The sequence below is a fragment of the Ambystoma mexicanum genome, chromosome 4q (assembly GCF_040938575.1).
Source record: "Ambystoma mexicanum isolate Mex_15411 chromosome 4q, UKY_AmexF1_1, whole genome shotgun sequence".
In the NCBI taxonomy this organism is placed as follows: Eukaryota; Metazoa; Chordata; class Amphibia; order Caudata; family Ambystomatidae; genus Ambystoma; species Ambystoma mexicanum.
In genome coordinates, this window is record NC_090928.1 from 32,212,537 (window position 1) to 32,239,378 (window position 26,842).

General features: G+C 44.3%; 1 protein-coding gene across 18 annotated transcripts in view; it reads right to left on the reverse strand.

Annotated features, from left to right (window-relative positions):
• EPB41L2 (erythrocyte membrane protein band 4.1 like 2) overlaps positions 1–26,842 on the reverse strand; it is a 1,866,207-nt gene that overhangs the window by 504,744 nt on the left and 1,334,621 nt on the right. For all 18 annotated transcript variants that reach the window (XM_069607396.1, XM_069607395.1, XM_069607398.1 and 15 more), the window contains one exon: positions 8,192–8,364. In XM_069607396.1, the coding sequence (XP_069463497.1) occupies positions 8,192–8,364 (173 nt within the window). The remainder of the gene's footprint in view (positions 1–8,191; positions 8,365–26,842) is intronic.

The window sequence follows — 26,842 nt, forward strand, 5'->3', positions numbered from 1 at the left end:
TGAAAGGGTTGACTGCAATTATCCACGTGTGTTGAGGGTGGAGGATTACTTTTTGGGGGTGACTGAAGCCCGGTCTTATGACTTGTTTTGTGTTTGGTGACTGAGGGACGGCGAGGTACGGAGTGAGGCTAAAACAGCTAGTGTCGGTAAATAGAAATCCTCCTCCTCCCGAGTTCTTCTCCCAGTCCTTTCTACCCTATAGCGATTACCTAACCCTGAATTGTGGGTCCGGGGAGGTTCTTGAGGAGGTTCTTGAGGAGGTGAGGTGTTGGTCTACGGCAGGGGTCTGCAACCTGTGGCTCTCCAGATGTTTCGGACTACAACTCCCATGATCTCCTGACATTGACTATGCTGTACAGGCCGGATGGGAATGGTAGTCCAAACACATCTGGGAGCCAAAGGTTGCAGACCCCTGGTCTACGGGAAGGGTGTCCTTGTCTTCTCCCCCCTCCCACTATGGCTACAATCCTAAGAAATGGGAAAATTTGTCTCCCGACCCCAGTCACAAAAACCCCTAATCTTGATTCATCAAACGAGGGCTGTGACCCTCCTGTACTGAATAATGGAAATGTCATCGTTGATAGTAAGACAGGCAGTGTGATACGATGTAAGACAGATGAACAAAGGAAGAGTATTTTGGATGTGGGGCGGGAGGTGGATACAGTTAGTGAACTTTTGGGGAATGTATCAGCAAATAATCGGAAAATAACAAACATTGTACTGGATGTGGAACTATCTCACTTGATTGCACAGGTACATGCAAGGGACAGGGGTAATGATTCAGAAGAGGAGTATGATAAATTTACTCCAGTGGGTTTATCGTTTGACTCCCAAGCTCCTACTCAGACAAGTTTCTTGAGTATTCGAGAGACTTTGCCCGCCCACCAGTCTGTGGAACTTTTTAGGGAGTCAGAGGATACAAAACTGGATGTGTCAATGATGTCACGAACTGTGAAATTGGAGCTAAGTAAACGTGTAATGCTATCGAGAGGACCTTCCACCCCTGTAAATGCTGCACGAAATGGTGTTGACAAGGTCCATCTTTATAACACCCTTCCGCGAATTCAGACAATGGGCCCTCATAGAATGTTTTCCTCGAATGTGAAATTCCCCCTTCCCTCAGCATCAATTTTTGCGGAGGAGGGGGGCAACAATGGCCATTGGAGGAAAACTTTGCTTTGCCTATTAAAGAGGGTGGAATTGGTTCAATGGGGCAAAACGGAAAATTGAGCTCTGAGCCTAGTAATCATTCCCCCCCTCCTAGGCGTTCTCTAACCAGTTCTCCAATTGTGGGGGGCGAAGATCACTTTGAGGAATCTCTGCCAATAATTTCTAGGATATTGAATCTCCTGAAACGGGTTGTATTAGACTCACAAGCAAAACTTAATCGGGTGGAAGGTTTCTTAATGGGCAAAATTGGTAATGATATATCAGGAGTGGGGCACTCTACGTTACCCTGCCATGGGACGGCTAAAACCCAAAGTTCCCAAACATGTGTTGCCTTAAATTATCGATCAAGTGACTGCTTAGCAGTAACAACAGCAACTAAATCAACAATGACTGACTTCGTGTCTGTAAACAACAGCTTGGAAACATGTAACGAAGGGGAAAAACAAATCCTTACAGCAATGAAAGAACTATATCAAAAAGTGAATAAAGTAGAACAGGGTGTCTCCCGATTGATCCAGTCCTCTCCCCAAAAAATAACTGGTGGCGAGAGTGAAAAATGTGTGGTGGTTCTAAAGTCCCTGTCTGACTGTCCAGATAGCCCATCGGTTTTAACAGACTTTCTGGAAAAATCAAAAGACGGAAACAGCTCGTTTGTGGGCTCTCAAAATACAGATGATGTATTAATTTGAGATTGTGAGGGTTACTCGCTTTCAAGACGCCAAAAACGGTTGGCTATAAGGGCAAAGAAAAGGCAGCAAAAAAAGAACCAATTCCTGGACAAGGCTCAAATAAAAACTAAAGAAAGTACAGTCGTGACAAGTGAGGTGGCATTGTCCGACTTGATACAGCTTAATGAAGAGAGTCGAATGGCCCTGCAGGTGCAAAATGTTAGCCCAGACTTAAAATCTCCTAGTCCCGTCTTGGTCAATAAAAAAAAAAATAAACTAAAAAAAGAAAAAAATATAAAGATCGAACAAGGGAGGGGGAAGTGTGTAATTGGTGGAAATACAATCTCTGGACTTGAAAATAAATCTGGGATATCAATTTTGAAGGAGGAGTACTGTAAAGAAGTAAAACAGCTTAAATTATCTAACTTCTATACAGTCCTCGAAAAAATTACTTCAAGCCAAATTCTACCACAGGAGATTTTAAGTCAGGAAGAGGAGGCCCCAACGACATCCTTGGAATCTAACAGGTTGGGCTTTACCTCACTACCGAGGGTTGGTAATCTGGACCCCCTAGTGACAAGGGATGTGGTCTCTTGGCTTCTGCCGGTCAAGGCTCCAGATTCAGAAACAAACTCAGCCACCATAAAAAAGAAGGAGGCTGCAGAGCTAGTTTCATTGGGGTTAAATACTGTTTCACACCAATCTGTAGAAGCACTGAAGAAAGATAATAGTGACTTACCAACAATCATTAAGAAAATTCTATTGGATCTGTTACCAGATGCATCCAAGCTTAGAACCCAAGAACAAAGGGATAGTCAAGATAAGGGAACTCGTAATTTCCATCTGGACCATGAGGAGGCTCCCCCCGTTATTAACATACAAGACGAGCAGTCTCTGAAATACCATACTCAGATAACCCAATCAAGTATGGGGGAAAACTCACAAAGGGACTGAGAGAACCCATTGGAACAACCTTCTAACCTTAAAAATGGTCAAATAATTCCCTATCATGACGGGGATGCAGGCTTGAATCAACAACTAGTCCCTCCAACCCACATTAAAGACAGTGATTTGCGTAATAGGACTTGGTGTCAACCGGCACTTCCCGACTATCCAAGCATCTTGTTATACAATCTATGTGACATCGGCGGTGCACGTCTCTAAATAGGGCCTGTGTGTTCTCACTGTTTAATGAAATCCCAAAATTGAGATTAATCTCATCTGCCGATATCAGCTTGATTGACTTTATCCACCCTTCACGGATGGATTACGTGAGAATAGTCCCAAGGTCCCAAAACATCTTTGACCTTATAACCCAGGAGACAGAGTATTTTAATAAAATGGGGTATGATATCCTTGTCTTCAGTTATGGCTGGGATAAAGATAGGGTCCCGAAAGATCAGAAACCCACTGTGCCACCAAGACAGGAGGAGAGGCGTATCAATAGGGACGTTAACATCTCGGCAAGAGGGGGTGATGACCAAGATTGGAGATGGCTAGCGCTATCCCTGCGAGAATCAATTTCCCAAATCCAGACCTTGCAAAAGAAACTTTAGAGTTTCTGATTTTACGCAGTGTTGGAAAATTCTTTCATGGAACTCTAGGGGCTATTCAACATTAATGACCCCAAATGAAGTATGTATTAAATTTAAATCTATGGATGTAATCTGCATCCAAGAAACTTGGTTGATTGCTCCACTTCATTTGGATGGTTTTGAATGTCGATACCAATATGCAACAACAGGGCTCCGAGGCAGACCCTCTGGCGGCCTACTAACAGCAGTGGAAATAGCCTGTGGAACGCGTATACTGGAATCTCTAAATTTTGTAAGTGATATCTTGGTGTCTATATTGGAATATAGGAATCTGAATTGTTTGACTCTTATCCTGGTAATGAACATTTATTACAATCCACTAAAGAACGCAATGGACAAGTTTTTGCCATCAATTAATACTTGCCTTCTGAACATGCTGCTCAAATATAGAGGCTTTGAAATTATAATATTGGATGATCTTAATTCAGAGATTAAAAATGGAGTGGGAATGTTTAAGAGGATGGGCTCTATTTCAATTAGATCTATAGGTCTATCGGGACCGATTGACGGCGCTCCCTTTTCCACCACACGCAAAAGTATGCAGGGGCACATTTGGTCAAAACTCTTTCTTTTCTGGGGACTCATTCATATGAACCCTGTTTTTGAAACCTCCGTAAATGAGCATACATGGTCGAATGGCAGACAAAAATCAGCAATAGATCATATATTTTTTTCAGAGCGCCTTGCAGCGTCTTGTGTTGATTTCTGTGTGGGTGATTCCTACACAAGTGATCATAGAACATTGGTGGCCAAATTGCGTTGGAACTTCACTAAACAAATCCAGGATTCCTTTCCAACTCCAATTATAGGTCATGCAGAGGAAATAGGATTAGATGGCATGATGGTAACATAGAAAAACTTAACGACACCTTTCTCTATGAATACGACTGTACGGCGCTTTCCACAAGACAAATACTACTCTCTGTCCCTTTTTTCAATGAATACGTAAAATGTCTAATTGGCAGCTCCATAAAATCAGATAAAATCGGAATAACAAGACCGCAACATGCACATATATATGATCCTATGGTAAGGGCAAAAAAAAATGAAACCAATAGACAAATTAGAGCAATCCAAAAATCCAATCAACAACAAGACATAAAGATTAATGCAATTAGGTCTATTAAACAAGCAAAAAAAAATTGCCTGAAATGCCACAAGATGTTTATGGTGGAGAAAGATAACAGCGATGATAACTGCATTAAGGGATCCATCTGCCTGACATTTTTGGACCTTAATAAACTCATTAGAAAAAACACAGGCTATGCAACAAACTGTGTGTGTGCAAGAGGATGTCTGGGTTTCTCATTTTTCCACCTTGTATGAAGGAAAGTTTGCAATGACAGACAGTATAGAAATAATTAAAACGGGAAACTGGCAATGCAATTTTGATGTAGAAGACATAGAAAAGCAAATCAAGGCTTCCAATACTTCAAAAGCTGCAGGACCAAATGGGCTAACTAACAGCACACTTAAGAAAAACACAGAATTGTGGGCAAAGGCTCTTTACATATTATTTTCGGATATTATGTTGACTCGCACCATTCCATTTTCCTGGCGGATTTCCTATATCGTTCCGATATATAAAAAAGGGGACAGAAGTTCCCCCTGTAATTATCGTCCGATATCTATTATGGATGCGGACTCAAAAGTATTTGCAGGAATTGTCATCCGGAAAATCGAGGAATGGATGCTTGAAAATAGGATACTTTGCATGCAGCAATTTGGCTTCAGAAAAGGTATGGGCACGGAGATAGGGGGCCTAATTTTTCCTCTTTTCTTAGAAAAGGCATGTAAGAAAGCCGCCACTCCCATATATTTTGCATCAATTGACCTTTCCCTTGCATTTGATAAGGTGGATCGATCAAGATTGTGGTCCAAGTTAGCTTTAATGGGTATTCCTTGTGGACTCTTAACTATTCTCGTTAATTTACACGAAGACTCCTTAATCCAAATCCGACTAAACCTCTCAGGGGATCTGTCAGGGCCTATACAAACTAGCAATGGCTTGCGACAGGGCTGCTTGTTTGGACCCACTCTCTTTAATTTATATATAAGAGATGTGGATGGGCCCATAAAGGCTGCCTCGCTTGTCGCTCCTAGGATCGAGGGTAGGAAACTCTCTTGGACAGCTTATGCAGATGACATACTTCTGATTGATTCTACTCCGGTGGGTCTCCAACGTAAATTGCTGGCGTTCTCAACTTATGTGGACGAGAATGGACTGTCTATTAACGAGAAAAAATCAGTTGTAATCTCACTGACTAATCGGAAAAAGCTCCCCGTGTTTAATTACTAAAGGTTCGTTCACTTTGTTATCTGGGTTTCCCTATTTTCTGTGGCGCCTCTGTCCATATGTATTGGAATTATTAACTAGATAAAGTGGATAAACTTATTTATAAAATGCAAAAGGTTGCCATTAAATATTGTAAGTCTGCAGTGACCCCCGTAATCAAGTTTTATAATCTTAAAGTTTTACCCAAATTGATATATGGTTTTGAGATCTTACCGTTTCCAACACATAAATTAGCTGCCAAATTGGAAGCCAAAATTTGGCGGAAAATTTTGTATTGTCTACCTAAGGGAGTCCCGATGTCAGCTATCCGTTTCGAGTTGGGTATTTTATCACTTGACAATAAAATTAAGTTGAAGAGACTAAACCTTTATCGGAATTTACTACTTGCCAAAGAAAATACATTATATGCACTGATTGGCGGTAGATTAAGAACTGGTTCTTCGACTTCAAAGTGGTTGGTGAACCTACAAACGGACTGTTTGAATTACCTTGACTCAGTTTGTTTAACATTGGAGACCTTGATTATTAACCCACTGAGAGTTAAGGAAAAACTTCAATCTCTGGATTTGATGCAATCAATGGAACAGGTCAAGTCCTCCAGGATCTATAAACAGATTATTTATGACGGAAAAAAAATGGGTATCCCGGAATCATACTTAGTTAAATTTCCTGATCCTAAAAGGAGAGCTGCATACATGCGATTTGGCTTTAATGTTCTGTTAACAGGGGAAATTTTAGAAATCCGTTCAGGTACCAAACAGATAATTAATTACCTGTCGCTTTTGCCATAGTAAAGAGTCTTCTGAAACATTGAAGCATCTGCTATTACACTGTCAGGCATTGGCAACTCAAAGACTTACAATATTTGGTAAATTTGTTCACAATGCTTCTAGAGTAGATATCGAAGATTTATGGTGGAATATGTTGTATGGTAAACTTAACACATTGAAATTGGCAATCGTGAAATTCTTGGTCGAAATTTGTAACTTGACTACAGTGAATTAATTATCTTATTTTTGCAAAATTGTAAAATGGAAAATTTACTTGAAAAGTTCTATTTTTATATGAATGTATGTAAATGTTATAAGTTTAAGTTAGGAATGGTATAATATTAGCTCGGTTGCCCTTTTGAGTTAAGGATAGGGTCTCCCATTTCTTTTTAAAACTGTTTTAACGATTCTTGAATTTTACTGTTTTGTAAAAAAAAAAATGAAGTTTGTGTTTTATTTTTGTAAAGGTTTATATTTTGTAAACCAAAACACAAATTAAAAAAAAAAAAAGAAAAGGCATTTAGCTCAGAACCAATGTGGTATTATTTGCTTTTGAAGAATTGTCCATGAAAGAAGCATTGAGGATAGTTTACAATCAGGTTGCAATCAATGTTATTCAATCCTGGAGATATCTGCATGAGGAGCAGGCGCCCAGGTGAGCCTCATTGCCCTTGGGGAGTTTCATAACAAGGAATGGTGGTGGCATTCCAGGTAATGATGGTGTTTTGTTAGTATAGCTACTGGTTTTCTGTTTCTCACCCCTCCACCCCCTTCTAATCAGTGCTTTGTTTCCTTGACAACTAACCTGGGGAGTGTCTCTCTTCTGTTTCAATAAATAAGGGAAGCAACTCCCTCACAGGATTCCTGTTCACAGCATTCTCCGCTTGCAGGAGCATCTTCACTTTCTGTTAGAAACCCTATTTTGACACTTGGATGCCATATCCAAACAGCAAACACAAACATCTACTATGAAGTGAGTACTATAGCCTTATAGCGCTAGGCAGTGGTCGTTATTGTAGGATAATGACCTGCCACCAAGATATTACCCGAGGAGAAGCTGAGAGCCCTATGTTGAGCAAGGGTCCTTATCCCAAGCGATAATTACCCCTCCAGTAGTCTAGAAGACTGTTAGCACATAGTGCTAATAGCAATGCATCATTTGGAGTTTTCATGGTGAAGTAAACATTTTACTTTAATAGTGGGTAAATAGACAAACATAGTAAATTAAATGTGTTTTATTTTATAGTATTTAAATAAGGTTGCCTTCATTAAGTTAAGCATTTTAAATTGCAAACTTGATTATAATGGAGCAGGTTTAACATATTAGGAGTAATGTAAAAATAAACATTTTCCCTATAAGAAAGTGAACGCATTTTCTAATGTTTTAGATTGGCCTTTGTTTTGTGAAATAAGATGTTGCAGCAAACAAAAGTGTCAAGCTAAAAAAGATCTTGCCTGAAGATTGCACTGTTTTCTTATTTGCTTTTGAAGGCAACATTTGCAGGATGCAGTCAATGTCAGTATTTACTGACTGAACTCTGCACATTCCGACTGGCTGAGAGGAGGTAAGAAACAATCTCCATGTGCTAATAACCGTTAATGCATGTGCAATTTAAGATGAACATCTCAGCAACTTTTGATGCTTAGTAACATTGGTTCAGTGAAAAAGATATGAAAAGATTAGTGTCTTACCTCCATCGAGGCTCCTGGATATACGTTTGCTAGATGTGCGCTCAAAATAGGGAGCTGGTCTGTCTATCAAGGTGCTTGCCTCCTGTGTCTGTGCCTGAGTGCGGCCACTGTAGCGGAACTTCGACCCCAAAGTCAGGAACTTGGCTTTCGGAGTTTTATCTGGTGACTTGAGCCTTTAAAATTAAAAAGCGCAGTGCAGGGGTAGAAGCTAAATACTTATATATATATATGCACATAGATAATAGACATTCAGTTCATAATTGCTGGAGATTGTGCCGTAGGGTGTATACAAAAAGCATGCTTTTCAATTATTCTTCTGCTGACCAATGCATATTTTCCAATGCGAACTGCTCGGCCAATTAGTCAACACGGTTTGGGTATGTTTGACGAAAATAGAGTACCCATTGTCAATGGGAACTCCTGTCCCCTGCGCACCTATATGTATTGGAACAGATATCCAATCAAAATTAATTACAAAATTTTTCGTAAATATATCGATAATTTGAGAGCCACAATTTATATAATTGTCTTATTAATGTTATATATATTTCCATTTTAAAATCAGTAAAACAATATTAGTGCATGATTTATTTTCACAATTCAATCTCAAAGTGTAACAAATCAAAATCAAAAAGCAATGACAAATTTGTTTTCGGAGCTCTACGCGTATCGAGAGTGAGCCTCTTCTTCAGGAGCAAAAATGTGTTACTATATTCGCAAACGTCTTCAAAAACTTTTTCATCATAATCAAAAATGATTTCTTCAATATTTCTCAATTTCGTTGTGCATTAATGGAAACTTCATCTATTGATGCGATAATTTGGATCAATGTTCAATTTCTCAAATGGTGATGAACACCTGTGGAGTGTATATTAAGTAAGAAGATAAGAAATAAGAAAGAATAGCTCGACAGCTAAAGGTTTCCGTTACCTGGCAGAAATTACATTCTCCTCCGTCTTTTATAAGGGAAATGGCATCATATCTTGATTGTATAATGATTCTTGTACCCTAAAATATATTCATAAATGACCATTAGTGTCTGTCCTCATTTGGTCTAAAATACAACTGCGTGAATTATACTGCGTGACTTATACTGTATTACTCACCCTGCGGGTTGTCAATGTTTAGATGAGACTTCCAACTTAATATTGTACGTTTCTGTGTTATCGGAGGGGCGGTGGTTGCACTCCAGAATTCTAGTCTGTTCTGCAGTGTTCGTAGTTTAAACAGTGTCGGTATCTGTAAATATACCTTGTATTGGTAATTTCACTGTTACAAATAGCTTTTCTCTAACCTAGCATTTTAAATTCTTTACACTTACCCGATTCAATCAGACAAAGCGATTCTCATGCGCGGTGCCTGTGCGACATTTCCAAATGCCTCCGTAAATTTCCATGTCAGCCTATTGCTAGGCAACCTGTCTTTCATATTAACGTGCTAAGCGTACTCTTGTCACGTGATATTCGTGCAGAGGATTCTGTGAAATGAAGTTCCTCAAGGTTCTTATGAATATCGCTATTCTGCAGGATATCTCGTGCTAGTTAGACGTCATGTGCCCCGCCCATCAATTAAATTCAATTAACTTTGGAAAACGGCGCAGTGCAATTGCCCAAACGTCGCGAAATATTTTTTAATAAATATAATGCCTAACCACCAATATGATGGTGCACTGAGTGTACCGATTCCTTCAGGATGGAGTTAATATCATCAACTACGAGTAGCACTACATTAAATTATCAGTCTGATGGATACAATTATATACTGAATGATGGTTATTCCATTATTCCACAACGCCTTTGTATAATCAACAGTTTCATTTAATTTTAAACAATATCGTACAGTCAGTATTGAGTGGACCCACTTGGTCTATATTTCTACTAATGAATACATGCATCAGTGTTTTCTCATTATGTAAATCACATCCAATTATTTTTATAGAGCAACAAATCTGTTACATCAGGTGTTTCTGTGTAAATTCAACATATTAGTATACATTATATGTACAAGCATTTCTCATGATGTTATAATCAAGAATGTCTCAGGATGTTAAACAGACTTTTTAGGTTGTAGAAGTGCCATTAAATGATGTCACCAATTTCTGTAGACTCATGGTTCCCAGATGTTGTTAATTTGTTCACAAATATACATATAATGAAAATTCCTCGTTCATCCCTCTAGGTTCCAATGTTTCTAGCCTGTGGATCCAGAACATCTCTCTACGTGACAGGATTTGTTGTAAATTCCCTCCTCTGAGTGGTCGTGCCACTATCTCTAAGACCACAAATCTTAATTGTGAAATTGTATGATGTTTATCCAAGAAATATCTAGATACGGGTGATTTCATATTTTTTGTCCTTGTATTAGATTTGTGTTCCAAAATTCTATCTTTAACCCTCCTCATAGTTTGTCCTACGTAATATTTGCCACAGGGGCAAATCAGTACATATATTGCAAACTTGCTTTCACATGTAGCATATTCTTGTAATGTAATTTTTTGACCTGTGTAGGAGGGTCTAATATGTGTCCCATTTTGTACATTATTACAAAGACAACAGTTCCGAAAAGGAAATGTTCCTTTCTTTGGTTTAGACAAAAATAGCTATTTGTGTTTGTCACTTCTTTCCACTTTTACCAAAGAGTATCTCAGGTTTCCACCCCTGTTATATGCCATTAGGGGTGGTTTTGGAAAAAGTGTCCAGGTTGTGGGTCCAGTCTTCCGATTTTCCAATTTATGTTTAGAATTCTTTTGATTTGTAAACTTTACGTTTTGTATTGTTGTAAATAGATGAGTGGGGATTTAATTTGTCCACTTTCTTTTCCTGGTTCAGAGGTTCTGTTCTCTTCTTCAATCGGCATTTCTTTGTGGCTTCAGACAGGATTGGTTGTGGGAAACCTCTTTCTTGAAATCGTTTTACCTTATCCTCTTCGGCTTCCATGTATGATTCTTCATCCGACACTACGCGTCTGATTCGGAGCAAATGAATGAATGGAAGGTTGTTTTTGAGGTGTTGTGGGTGATGACTGGTGTAGAATAAGCTACTGTTAACATCAGATGGTTTTCTAAAAAATGTAGTGTGTAGTTTATTGTTTTTAGGGAATATCTTCACATCCAGAAATTTGACTTCTGGTGTTCCAATCTCTAGAGTGAATTTAATCTTCTGGTTGCACCCATTCAGGTAATTCAAGAATGTTTCAAGTTTGTGTCGGGGGCCTTTCCAAATGCCAAAGATATCATCAATATATCTTCTTCACATGGCCAATTTGTTTGACCATGTGGGAGTATTTAAGATGTAAATAGATTCAAAATGAAACATGTAAGTGTTCGCGTAGGCAGGGGCCATCGCTGGGCCCATTGAGGTGCCTGATATTTGGAGGTAGTACTATCCATGGGATGAAAAAAAATTGTTGTAGAGTATCATCTTAGCCAATTCAATTGCAAATATTTTGTTTGAGGGAAAATATTCTTCCTTTAACAACAGCCATTCCAGGGCTTCCAGCCCTTCTTCATGGGGTATAGAAGTGTACAATGATTGTACATCTATTGTAAAATAAAAAGGGTCCAATCGTTTTCCATCCATTCTACTGTATTTGCCTAGCAATAGGCTGACACAGAAATTTACTGAGGAGTTTGGAAAGCTCGCACATGCACCGCGCATGAGAATCGCTTTGTCTGATTGAATTGGGTAAGTGTTAAGAATTTAAAATGCTAGGTTAGAAAATAGCTATTTGTAACAGTGGAATTACTAATACAAGGTATATTTATAGATACTGACACTGTTTAAACTGCGAAAACTGCAGAACAGACTAGTATTCCGGAGTGCAACCACCGTCCCTCCGATAACAGACAAACGTACAATATTACGTTGGAAGTCTCATCTAAACATTGGCAACCCGCAGGGTGAGTAATGCAGTATAATTCACACAGTATAATTCACGCAATTGTATTTAAGACCAAATGAGGACAGACAGTAATGGTCATTTATGAATATATGTTAGGGTAGAAGAATCATTATACAATCGAGATATGGTCCCATTTCCCTTATAAAAGAGAGAGGAGGATGTAATTTCTGCCAGGTAACGGAAACTTTTAGCTGTCGGGCTATTATTTCTTATCACCTTCAATTACTAATGTATACTTAATATATACTCCACAGGTGTTCATCACCATTCAAGAAATTGAACATTGACCCAAATGTTCGCATCAATAGATGAAGTTTCCATTAACGCCCAACGAAATTGAGGAATATTGAAGAAATAATTTTTGATTATGATGAAAAAGGTTTTGAAGATGTTTGTGAATATAGTGACATTTTTGCTCCTGAAGAGAGGCTCACTCTCGAAACGCGTAGAGCTCTGAAAAAAATGTGTCATTGCTTTTTGATGTGACACTTTATGAGATTGAATTGTGAAAATAAATCATGTACTAATATTGTTTGACTGATTTAACCTGGAAATATATATAACATTAATAAGACAATTATATAAATTGTGGCTCTCAAATTATCGATATATTTACGAAAATGTTGCAATTCATTTTGATTGGATATCTGTTCCAATACATATAGGTGAGCAGGGGACGGGAGTTCCCATTGACAATGGGTACGCTATTTTCTTCATTATTGTACTGACTTTCGATACCAGAGTCACTGTTTTTCTCCCCAACCCCCTTAACACTCATTAAGTCACAGTGAGCCTCATAAGCTCCAAATAATTGAATACCTTAACTGACATTGAACTACAAAGGGTGTGCTTTATCTCATATGTCATTGTGTAGTTGGGTATGCTTGACAAAAAATAATAATAAATACAAAAATGTAAATAAAAAAAATGGTTTGTTCCCTACTCCCACCCTCCCCCTCACTTACCTTTGTTCTTTTCGGCCCCCTGCCTATAATATTGAGTAATATTGAGGAAGCGGGGGACCCCCCTGCAACATCGCCAAGGCTAACATGTACTAAACATAGGAAGCGGGGGACACCCCCGCTCCACATGTTCGGTATGCATTAGCCTAATTGTTCGGTTTAATGCAATCGAATGTTACTGGGCAAATTGGGTCAAAAGCAACATTCGGTCAAATAAAACCGAATAATTATACTAATACAGTCAATACAGCTTTCTTTGGTAACATTTTCCTACGTTCACATGATTAAATGTGTTTATGCTTCATTAACAATAAGTAGAACAAAAAGTTAATAAGGATGCACCAGTTGCAGTCAATTATCATCATACCCTAATGCTGGTTTGATGGCTCAGGCTTGTACGTTTATTTGTGGGATGTGTTCTCCTTGATTTGATAAGCCTTATTTGGTGAACTTGTTCCATGCTTGAGAATTTGTTTTTTCAACAAAGTCAAACAATGCACTGACAAAGTGACAACAGACACACAACTGCTGTTCTCATTATAAATCACTGCTCTACCTTGTTGTTCAAAAGTTGCATGACTTAACCATTGCAACATTATATACAGGTTGATGATACTATGAATACATGAGGGCCTGAAACTGGGCATGACATTTTTTAATGTGTTTTTCATAAAGTGTATATTTAAAGCCTAAAAATGGATTGTCACTTATATAACCCATTGCTGTCACTTTGGGTCATACTGCCTCAACCAAGGTCGTTCGTCCTCCTTTGCTCCATCCATGGTGGGCATCTTCAGATTGAAGAGCGCACGTAGACCTGGCAGTCGGAACCACTGAAGAGCCATAGAGGGGTAGAAGGGAGTCTAACACGTGAATCCATGTACGATACCAATACTGGAGAGTAGGAGTTGAAGGTAAGTAACTTGTTCCTTCTCCAGCATTGGATCTTACATGGATTGACATGCTTATGAATACGATTATACATCAGTACAAACAACACAACTATGGGAGGTGCAACAGCTCAACAGAAGCAATGAAAACTCACCTCATGCAAAAATGTTGTGAAGCACCGCCTGGCCAACACAAGACTCCTCCCTGGAAAACCTGTAAAGGCAGTAGAATCTCGTGAAGGTGTGGACAGACCTCCACGTAGCAGCCCTGCAGATGTCAAGCAGGGGAACACCAGACAGTAAAGCTGTTTTGCGGCCATGTCTCTGGTGGAATGCTCCCTCGGCCTGCCTTGCACAGGCCTGTTTGGCAAAGCCAATGACAATGCGAAATGCAGCCGCATAGGCACCCAGAGATGAAAGCCTTCAACCGGTCCAAAAGCCACAAAACAACTACGAAGTCTTGCGAAAGTCTTTTGTGCGTGCAACATTGAACTTCAATGCACAGACAACATCCAGTGAATGCAAAACCTTGTCTGCAGGAGAGGTAGGGGAGCCAAAGAAAACCGGTAAGCTTATGGGCTTGTTGAGATGAAATTCGTTTGGCACTGTTTGCATGAAAGAACGGTGGATGCACAGCGCAACCCTGGAGTGGTGAAAAGAAAAATATGGTGGTTTGCCAGAGAGAGACTGCAATTCCCCAACACGCCTGGCAGATGTAATAGTGACCAAAACACAGTCTTCCACGAGAGAAATTTTAAAGAAGCCCAGTGAAGAGGCTCAAAAGGAGGGCCCATTAACTTGGAGAAAACCACATTGAGTCTCCAAGCTGGAGCAGGCACTTTAAACTGGTGGAAAAGTCCTGAAAAGGCCCTTGAGGAACAAGCCTAGGTGACCAAAGAGAAGTATTGTCATTTGTCAAAGTGTAATGGGACATAGCAGCCAAGTGAACCTTTATCCAAGGGTGTGCTAAGCCTGCTTTTGCCAAATACAGCAGCATCTGGTTAGCCTTGATACGAGGGTCGAGTCGTTGGGATTGACACCATATAGAAAACCTCTTCCATGTGTTCCTAATGAATGAAAACATTATGACAGTGTTTTCGATATTTTCATTATTTTATCTAAATGCACCAAACACCCTCCCCATACATACGACTGATGTAATTTAATATACCAACTCCAGTCCTAGAATATTTGGGGAAAGTATTGGATGGTTCATTTAAATAAAATAATGAAAATATCAAAAACACTGTAGTTATTTTTTCATTAGTTATAAATATGGCATACCCTCTCCGGTTTGCAGTGATTATAATGAATCACAAAATAACTAATCCATTTACAACTAATCGAAAATAACGAATTCCAAAGTAACGAATTTGGAAAAAATAATAAAAAAGGAGTTGGGAGTGGGAACACTGGTTTTGGGGTTGGGGGAAAAGTATAAGAAACCAAAAAAAGGGGAGCATGGGACCCCCCTCGCCCCCCACAAAAACAACAAAAAAAGGAATGTGTTATTTTGGAATTCGTTATTATGGTATTAGTTGTAACAGGATTCGTTATTTTAGATTTGATAAAATCAGTTGTAACCAGACAAATTTGACGAGGGTTGCTGGAAGTGTACAAATTCTAAGGCTGCATTAGCCAGGCCCTCAATTTCAAGGACGCTGGGTCGTGATGCAGGACGACTCCTTCCCTGTAGGCTTGGAAGAGGAGGAAGCTTGATGGACGGTGCCACCAACAAGTACCAAATTTGATGAAGCCACGCCAGGGCAATTATAATCATCCTGCCTGCTCCATTTAGTGCATGGAGTACTCGCCGAATAAGAGGGATTGGAGGGAGCATGTAAAGGAATAGACCCTCCAAAGGTGATGGAGAAAGCGTCCCTTACAGTCCTCCTTGAGGAAACCTGCAGGCAAGCTGGCTGCACTTGGAGTTGGCCGTTGTTGCAAACAAATCGATCTGAGGTTGAGCCCCTCTTGTGAACAGTCGATGAACTTGATCCTGATGGAGCGCCCTCTCATGGCAGGATTGCAGCTCTGTGCTTAAGGAATCGGCAATGGTGTTGTGGATCCCGGCTAGGTTAAGTGGAATGAGGAACATCCCCTGAATTATGGCCCGGTGCCGCAGCAAGTGAGCTTCCTGAAAGAGAATGAGAGCGCTATCCCCCCTTGCATCCTGATGTAGAACCTGGTGGTTGTGTTGTCTGTAAAGATGCTGACCACCTTCCCCTGTAGCTGGGGATGAAAAGACAAACGCCCAGAACACTGCCCAGAGCTCTAACACATTGATGTGAAGTATCTTGTCCTCCGGTAACCAGAGACCTCTGGTGAGGAGTTTTCCTGTGTGTGCCCCCCAACCCTCCAAGGAGGCGTCGGTTGGGACAGTGGTTTGATGAGCTGGAGAGCGAAAGGGGGCACCATGCATACAGTACTGCTGATGCTTCCACCACTGCAATGATCGTTGAAACTGTCAGTGGAGTGTGATCTTGTTGTTCCAAGACCCTGACTCTTGCTTCCATCTGGCATCTAGGAACTCTTGGAGTGGCCTCCTGTGCAGCCTGCAGTGATGCACTAGATAGTTGAAAGAGGACATCATCCCTAGAAGAGACTTGATTGAGTGAACCGTCGCTACCCAGAGAGAAGACGGCAGTTGACTCTTGCGGGTCACTGCCTTTATTATGCCCTCTGATGGAGTAGCAAGGCACCACAAGGTGTCCAGCTGAAAAGAAAGGAAGAGCGCGTTCTGAGATGGTGATAGACAGAACTTGGGAAAGTTTATGGAGAATCCCAGAGACGGTGGACATCGATTGGTGTCTTTGGTATGCTGCAGGGCTATCTGGTGAGACTGAGAGCAGTTGAACCAGTCATCCAGATAGGGGTAGACGAGTATACCTGTGCGACGCAGATGGGCGACCACTGAAGTGAGGCACTTGGTAAACACCCTTGAAGCAGACTTTAGTCAGAAGGGTAGAGCCTTCAATTGGTGATGCGTCCCCTGCACTATGAAGCGAAAGAAACGCCTGTGCTTCCGATGAATGGGTATATGGAAGTAGACATCTTCCAGATCTAGAGATGTGAGAAAATCCCTTTGCTGTGGTTGCTAGAGAACCTGCTGCAACATGACAATACAGAATTTCTGGGATCGAAGGAGCTTGTTCACAGCACACATTAACAGTGTATGAAAGGAACCTATTTCATCCGGAGGAGAACTCGCAGGGGGTAGATCGGTATTAGCCGTATCTCCATCTGCTGGCACCAAGTCATCGTACTCATCAGTTGTATGGGTACCGTGGGACCAGTATGCATGTCCGGAAAAGCAGCCACTGGGTGCAAGAATTCCTTTGGTGCTGGCCTGGGATGTTGAGACTGGGGGTAACCCTTCCTCTGGGAGCCCTGAGGGACCTTCACTAGGAGCACCTTGAGGGGGTTGTGGGGGTAGCCACTGTTGTAGCTCTGTTAAAAAGACTGCAAAGTGGATAAAATGTACTGCAACAAACCCCTGGGGGCAGACAGCACTGGGGCCGGAGTACACGGTCCAGAGACTGCAGGCCGTACTGGCTGATGAGGCACTGGTAGAACGGGGTAAACTTCCTCTTTTATCTCCTCTTGCTCTGAAAATCCAACTTCCATAGGCGCATCCTCTGACATGCTAACCTCCTCTAGCATTTGGACAGGTGGTGTCACTGTGGCCATAGGCACCGTGCTGAACAACGGCTTATCCTTCGTGGGCCCTGGGAAAGAAAACTCCATAGACAATGGTGTTGATGCCTGCTTGAGTGCCAACCCCACCCTAGAGACAACCGTCATGACCGTGGACTAGGTCATCGACGATTGGACCGTGGATGGTGTTGCCATCGACGTTGAGGTGGTAGCTTCAGACTGGGTCGTCGACAGAGTCGATGACAGGATTGCCGTTGTTGAAGAGGGTGTTGACGAAGAACTGTGCTTGAGCGGACGAGCAGCTCAATGGTGTGGTCGTAGCAGACAGGAGCTTCTTTGCAGATCCGAAGGAATGATCACGTGTTGCCAAGCAGTGGCCTCTCCCATTGTGTACAGGAGATGGCAAGCGTAGTCTGGGCCTGACCCTGGGGGCGTAACTATATGAGGGAGGATCGCCTAGGGCAGTGTGATTCTCAAGGGAGGGAAACCACATTGTTGGAGGAATGTACATATAAACCATTCCCCGATAGGGATGCTTATTCTCTTTTGCCAAAACCCAAAGGACAATCTTTACAATTCAGTAGGCCTAAGATTCATGAAACTCCCTTCCCAAATTCCACATATCAAAACCTTCTAAGACTGACTTGCATTTGAAGTCATTAAGAAATGTTACCCGGATGGTTATACAAGTTTAGTTTAGTTTATTATTTGTATAGCGCAGAACCCTGGGGTAACTCAGCGCTTAAACTTAAGAACAGTGCTTCAAGTTACAGAAAGGGAAGCGTACAGGCAAATTACAGTATCACAGGAGTGCAAGGTAGTATAACATATGCAAAGTGCAAGATAGGGGGAATTACAAGGTACATACATTCGTTGATCAGGTCCAGCAACAACACATAATAGGCAATTACATGGAGCCAACCCCGTCTTGTAGGGCTGCAGAAGCACACAAATGCAAGTGACTAGTCGGAAGGCAGATTTACAGTGCCAAACCCCATCTTATAAGGTGGCAGCAGCAAAAAATGCAAATGTCAAACCAAGTTTACAGGCAGGAGGAACAAGAAATACTTACAGAGTACGCATGTAGGAAATCAGGAGTGTGGAGCCTAACCCATGCTACAGCGCGGCCTCAACACACAGATGCAAGAGTCACAACATGTAATACACCTATATAGAGCCTTCCCCATGTTGCAGGGAGGCATCATGGCACAGGTGCAAAAAGTCACGGTAGGTAGTACACCTATATAGAGCCTGCCCCATGTTGCAGGGAGGCAGCGTAGCATAGGTGCTAGAAGTCATGGTAGGTAGTACACCTGTGTAGAGCCAGTCCTATGTTGCAGGGATGCCTCAACACACAAGTCTGAGTGATGGGGACAACAGTTCATTCACTCAAAAATGGGTTACTGCATGCTGTGTAGCAGTAGTATCATGCCGGTGCCGGAAACAGACATGTGATATTACGATGGAACGGGGGGGTAAATAAGGTTGGGATGGGCAAATGCAGAATAAAGGTTAAGCATGATATGCAATTGGGATACAAAGAGTTGCAATATAGCATTGGAAATGGATTAACAGAATACAAGTGGTAATGTTAAAGGATATGGGTAATAGGCTATAGAAATACACGTCTAGCCAGCTTATAGTACTTATTACACAAGATACCTAATAAACGTACGCAATGTGACCGAGGCGGTTTATAAAAATGCGATAGTTGAGGCTGTTGACAATAGGTTCTGAGTTGGTAAGGTTGATGCCGAGTCAGGACAGTGCTCATAGCAGTGACCGGCAAAGTTCGATGTTATTGATAGTTACATCCGTGCTCCGTAGAAAGTCACATCGCGAGCACGATAGTTATCAGCAGATATAATGGGACCCAGATAGCAAGGTCGACGCGTTGTAGGCGCTATGAGGGAGGCACTCTCGTAGAGGAATGATAGGTCGGCAATAGAGGTGGCAAACATGGGCACAGGGATCAATCGGAAAACTTAAGATCGGCACACTTACCTAGTGAGTGATCGGGGTGGCATAGCGCAGATTGCATGCAGGTGCAAGTCCAGGGCAAGGACAGGGAAAAGACAGGGTTTGCCCTTCCCTTAAGTGTGGCCCTTGAATGCGCGGACCCGGCTACGCCTCATGGCTCGGCCGGGTCTCTGCATTTTCATGAGGGCTGCAGCCAATCAGGCTAGAGAGATCGGGGATGGGTCTCCAGGCAACCCACAAGGCAGGAGGTTAACTGCAACATGGAAGGTGAAAAACACGTCGGACATCTTGGAGTGTCGGTGGCGGCTACTGCTGCTGATGTTAAAGGTAACTGGCGTAGTCCCACGATGGAATAAGGGACTTCCTTCTTGTTGCAGGGCATCAGGGAAAAGACTATATCACACACGGACTATAATTCCCAAAACTCTGAAGATCACAATTCCATCCCTGGTCTAAAATGTGGACTATCCAGGACAACCTTTTCCAGTTCTAATTATTCATAATATAGAACTTCTATATCATTTGGAAATGTTGAAGGGATTTTTCAAGTAATCTGCATCACCCAACAAGAATTTCCTCCTTTTCCCACAATCACCCAAATACGAGGATGAGGAGGAGGGAAAGAGCAATGCAGAAATTAAAGTTACTTACTGTAGTTAATAGAGAACTCAGTCCATAGTCCCCTTTCCTCCATCCTTGTGGGCTTCCATCAACATGGGGACGGTACAAGAACCTTTGGCAGGGAAAAATTGAGCTTCCCCTTTAAATTTAGTATAGCGCGAGGGGCACATTCTCGGCCGTGGGAACACCCTGCCAAGGCCCCACCTTCCGGCGACTCACCTCAGTCCCCTTTGAACACATCGGATGCTTAGATACCTGGCTACACTGAACATATTAGCCATTGGCATACTAGCAGGGGGAAGATGGGTGGGACGTATGGAGGAAGGAACAAGTTACTTATCTGTAACTGTTGTTCTCCAGCATGGGTCAGGCATGGATTCACATGAATATTCCCTGTCGTCAGGCTGGGAATCCTCGGTAAAGAAAAAATCTGTTTCAGTTTCGTTTCTGAACTGTCTTTCTCCTAATAACCAATCACTGGTCTCTGGGTCATACTGCCCCCAGCCAATGACTGCCCTCTACCTAAGCCCCTCCTCTGGCAGCCATCTTCAGATTTGGTAGCACGTAAAGTGGCAGTAGGACCAAGAGAAGAGCAGCAGAGGGGTAGAGGGAGGGTTCGCATGTGAATCCATGCCAGACCCATGCTGGAGAACAACAGTTACAGGTAAGTAACTTGTTCCTTCTCCAGCATGGGGTCTGGCATGGATTCACATGCTCATGAATACAAGAATACATAGCAGTACACACATGCACAACCACGGGAGGTAGCAAGGCTCAACATTAAGCATTTACATCAACTCAACATTAAGCATCTCTTACCCCCTCACCATGCCCACCTTCAGGAGAACAGGTTGCGCAGCACTGCCTGGCCGACTCTGGACTCCTCCCTGGAATCCCAGACAACGCAGTAGAATCTCGTGAAGGTGTGCGTCGACCTCCACGTAGCAGCCCTGCAGATGTCCAGCAAGGGCACACCAGACAGGAACGCCGTGGTAGCAGCGATCGCTCTGGTCGAATGGGCTCTCGGACGGCCGGGCAACGGTCGGTTTGCCAACCAGTGACAGTGCATGATGCAGCCGGAGAGCCATCTGGAAATGGAAGCCTTCGAGAGGGCCTTCCCTTGGTTCACAGGTCCAAAGTTCACAAACAGCTGTGATGTCTTCCGAAAACTCCTCGTGCGGTCCACGTAGAACTTCAGCGCTCTAGCCACATCCAGCGACTGCAAAGTCCTCTCGGCCGGCGACAAAGGCGAAAACAGGCAACACCAAGGGCTCATTGAGATGGAATTCTGACGGCACCTTGGGTATGAAGGAGGGGTGCATCCTCAGCACCACCCTCGTCTCGTGGAATGTCAGGTAGGGCGGGTTGCAGGAGGGGGCCTAGATCTCTCCCACTCGTCGTGCGGAGGCGATGGCCACAAGAAATGCTGCCTTCCATGATAGGAACTTCAACGGTGCCGAATGCAGAGGCTCAAATGGCGGCACCATGAGCCAGCTCAGCACCACGTTGAGCTCCCACGCCTGGGCCGGAGCCTTCACCGGCGGGAATGATCGGAAGAGTCCCTCCATAAACTCCTTCACCAGGCGATGCGACCACAGAGATGATCGCCCCGGAGTTCTGGTGTAGCAGGAAATCGCTGCTAGATGTATCTTGATGGAGGAATGGGCTAGCCCTGCCTTGGCCTGCAACAGTAGGTACGGCAGCACTTGAGGAGCCGTAATACGCAGAGGGTTAATCTTCTGTCCACGGCACCAGACAGAGAACCTCTTCGCAAGAGGGAGATGAGCAGTATTCAGGGTTTACACAATAGGACTACCGTGCTATGGTACAAGGAAACACTGACCAAACCTTTGTATTAAAAACAATATATATTTATTTTACTCACTTCTAGTTCAACACATTAATCAGAGTTAATAAAGCAAGTTAAGATCAGTCAAGAAAAGTATGCACAACTCCCTAATTAAATTGTAGACAAGTTTGAGCAAGAGTGAAAACTGAGCAAAACGGCACAGTGAAAACCAAACACAAATGGCACTCTACCAATTTCTCACAAGGGAGGGAAAGGACAAGTTATACAGGAATATCTTCTTAGGCACCTTAGCAACACTTCCCAATAAGATTGTGAACTAGTTTAGGATAGGCAGTACTTTAGCATCGAGAATACTTAAATGAAAACCGAGCAAAATGGCACTTCACAAGTTTTAAAAGTGGGCAGGAAAAGGTGGTTATAAGAAGTAGGTGCACCAACACAGTTCTAGTTGAGAAGCAATCTAGAGAAGGCAGTTCTAACAAATTTAGTCAGAGTCAATAGGCCTGTGCCAGAGTCAATGGTACAGGGCAAGGGACCAGGAGCAAAATGTTCTTGTAGCTGCAGTCAAGTCTTTGGTTAACGATTCGAAAAGGTGGGTGCAGAAGGCGAAAGACAATGTTAGACGAAAGGGGCAGCTAACCCAACAGGTAGGTAAAGGATTTAAAAGACCTTTAGTGCTACCACACAAAAAGGGAGGCCTGGCGGAACAAAGTACCTTAATAAGAAGGAGAGGCTCCTGCGGTGGCGGTTGTTCCTGGTAGATCCTGCAGTTCGGGTGATCCAGCAGAGGAAGAGGGACTCTCGTCGTGGAGGAAGGTTCGAGTGACTGCACTACCCAGGGATGAAACCAGCAGCGGTGCTGCCCAACGAATAAAAGGTACGCTCCTTTAAATCGCGGTCCGGGTGGATGGCTGACTGGCTATCCGGCCTTAAAGTGCTCGGCACTGGCGATTCGACCAGGGCAGGTCCAAGAAGGCGATTAGCAAACTGGTTGGCGCCACCAGCTCAAGGGAAGAAGACTCTTTCAGATGAAGATCTCCACTCGTCGTGTGGAGAAAAGTGGTGAGCCGCTGCAGCAGGGCTTCACCGGTGGTTCAGTCATTGCAGTTGTCTTTGGCTTCTCTCCTCTTTGGTTCCTCAGTTCCAGTGGCGACATCTTGCTCTTCCAGTCCTCAGGACCCTGCTTTATGCAAAAAGATCCCCATTCATACAGCCTAGCTGTCACTCACACAGTGGAGTGGTCATCTTGGCGGGAGACCATCCAGTCTATCAGGTTAGAGTGCGACATGAGTTGCTGCGGCAACCCTGTCCAGGGGTCCTACTCCCCTTCCCACACAATGGACCCACCCCAGACTCAGTGGCGCCGAAAGGAGGGCTTCTTGGCAGAAGCCCGCCAAAAGGACGAACAAAGGATCCCCGCCCTGGGTTAGGAGTTTAGAGAAAGACACAAGAAAGAATTTATATTAAAGTTCTGGCAAATAAAACCTACCGGAGTAAAGTTAATAATAAAATAAACCGGCGGTATGTTAGAGGCTGTCAGAAAAAGTGGTAGCCTCGAGCAATGGGAAAATCCTAAAAGGGAAATATTCGCGGTTGATAATTTTCTGTAGTAATCACTGCCACCAGCCAGAAACATTTGAGAGAGGGACTGTACGGTACCCTCTCGAAAATGAACACCAGGGAAAAAATATTAACCCTTCCCAGTACCTCCATAGTAAGATGGGTTGTACTGGTTTAGTTCATAAAAATTGACTAGTAAAGTCAATGGGGACTTTACATGCCCTGGGAGACAGTAGTCAGTCCCAGGGTATGGAGTCTATGTTTGGGGGTCGCTACGACACCCCTGTGTCACTGCACTGAAGGTGCTGTGTAACACATGTGTATAAAGATAGTTCCTATGAGGGTGAGATAAACCCCATAGACATTAAACGCAAAAAATAGCCTAGAACAAACATAGCAAATATGCCTAAGATGAGAAAAAGGGTCACACTCTAGCAGGAGAAAAAAATAAACCCTTCAAATCCAGCAAAGCTGCTGGGGGACACTATAGGTAGGGGAAATTAGCCATAGAATGAGAATTCTCCCTAACACATAGCACTTGAGAGTTAAGGACGCCCTGGCCTTTGCAAGCACCTCCTTGCAGTCCGCCGGGATATCGTACCTTCCAAACTCTAGTGCTGCAGGAGCCAGGCCTGCAAGTTCAGTGACCACAGGTCGTGGTGGAGCATGGCACCTCCTTCCCAGTTTAACTGTGGGGGGACGCTGACATGTCCAGAAGATCTGGGAACCAGATCTGTCTCGGCCACGCCGGTGCGACGAGGATCATCCTGCACCGTGACCATCGGAGTTGGTTGATGAGTCGCAGTAGCAACGGCAACGGTGGGAACGCATACAGGAACAGGCCGTCCCAGGGGAATGAGAAGGCATCACCCATGCTCCCCGGATGGGGAAACCTGCTGGTGAACCTCCGGCACTTGGAGTTCATCGCCGTCGCGAATAGGTCGATCTGGGGATTGCCCCATCATTGGAAAAGTAGATCGACTTCATCCTGACGCAGCTCCCATTCGTGGCACAAGCACAGCTCCCTGCTGAGCGAGTCGGCGATGGTGTTCTTTATTCCTCCCAGATGGAAGGGTACCAGAAACATCCCTTGGGCGACGGCCCAGTGCCACAGAACCTGGGCTTCCTTGGACAGGGCTGGGGATCTGGTGCCTCCCTGCTTTCGGATGTAAAACATTGTGGTGGTGTTGTCGGTGAAGATCCTTACCACCTTGCCCTTGAGGGACGGGAGGAAAGACCTGAGGGCTCAGAACACAGCTCGGAGCTCCAGGACATTGATGTGTGGTGACCTCTCCTCCAGGAGCCAAAGGCCTTTTGCGTGGAGATCTCTGGTGTGCGCTCCCGATCCCTCCAGGGAGGCGTCCGTCATCACGGTCTCCCGATGTGCTGGGGTCTGGAAGTCCATACCCGCCGCCAGATGCGCGCGGGTGCCCCACCACCAGATTGCTTGGCGGAAGGCCTCGTGAGCGAGATCCTGTCTTCGAAGCTGCCCGCCGCCTGCATCCAATGGGCGTTGAGGAACTCTTGCAGTGGACGCATCCGCAACCTGCACAGGCGCACGAGGTAGATGCATGAGGACATCATGCCGAGCAAGGACTTGATGGACCTCACCCTGGCCATGTCCATGGTCAACAGCCGTTGCACCTTGCCCAGGATGGCCTTCGTCCTTTCCTCCGACGGAGAAGCCAACCGTGCCACTATGTCGAGCGTGGCTCCCAGGAATAGGGCGACTTGCAACGGCACCAAGTGGGATTTTGTGAAGTTGATTGAGAATCCCAGATCCGTGAGCAGTTGGACGGTCTACGCTGTGTGCACAACGGCGAGTTCTCTTGTCTTTGCTCAGATGAGCCAATCGTCCAGGTAGGGGTAGACGTGGATCACCTGCAGGCGCAGCCATGCCGCCACTGGTGCTAGGCACTTGGTGAATACCGTGGGCACCAACTTCAATCCGAAGGGAATGGCCTTGAACTGATAGTGTCGCCCTTGGACTATGAATCTCAGGAACTTTCGATGTCCTTTTAGAATGGGGATGTGGAAGTAGGCATCCTCCAAGTAGAGCGACGATAGGAAGTCGCCTTCCTCCAGCTGTCCCAGCACGTGCTGGAGGGTGAACATCTGGAACTTCTGGGACTTGATGTACCTGTTGAGACGACGAAGGTCCAGGATGGGTCGCCAGCCGCCAGTCTTCTTTCTTACGAGGAAGTATCATGAGTACACTCCAGAGCCCCTGAGCCTCTTTGGGACGAGCTTAATGGCTCCTTTCTTCAGCATCGCCCTTACTTCCAGCAGCAGTTGAGGGACGTGGTTTTCCTTCATGGCCACGGGTGAAATGCGGGGGCACTTCTTTAGAAACTCGAGAGTGTGTCCGCGGGCCAGGGCATCCAGCACCCATCGGTTGGTGGAGATGGACTCCCGCACGCTGACGAACTTCGCCAGCCGGCCTCCCACCGGGGTGCTCAGGTGGGGGCCCGACGCCACGGCCGGTTCAGTCCTGCTTGGCCGCGGCCTTGCAGCCTTGGCCTCCTTGGCGACGACTAGATACTCCTAACTTGCCACGTCCTCTGTAGGCCTCCTGCAACGAGGAGCGGGCCGCTTGGCGGTACGTCGAGGGGCCGCCGCCGAATCCTTTGGAGGCACCTTGCTTGCCTCCGGCCTTCTGAAAGGGTGGCTGTCGTTGTTGCAGAACACCCAAGGCCCGAACCGTCTCCGTGTCGGCCTCGATGGCCTACAGTGACTCGTCCACTGTCTTGCCAAACAGATTGTTCCCATTGAAGGACATGTCCAGAACTCTGGTCTGCACGTCTTGGTGGAAATTGATTGCCTTGAGCCAACCACGCCGGCAAAGGCAAACGCTGTTGCCTATCTGGCGAAAACCAGTGTCAGCAATGTCCATGGCCACCGTTATGGCGTGGTCCGACGCCACCTCGCCTTCCTGTAGGATCTCCAGGTCCTCAGCCCTCTTGTCGTCCGGGAGAAAGTCAAGCAGGTGAGCGATCTTAAACCACAGCTCCCTGTCGTAGCGGGCCACTATCGCGAGGGCGTTGGCCGCTTTAATCGTCGTCGCCGCCGACGAGATGAATCGCCGTCCCATGGCGTCCAGTTTCTTCCCCTCGCCATCCGGCGGGGATGTCGAAGTTGAAGCCGTCGCCCCACCACTTTCTTCTTGGCCGCTGCAGAGACGACTGAATCCGGGGTCGGCTGCGCCCTAAGGCACATGGGACGGAATCCGGGACCCGGTACTTCTTCTCGTACCGGTCTCTCTTGGCAGGAG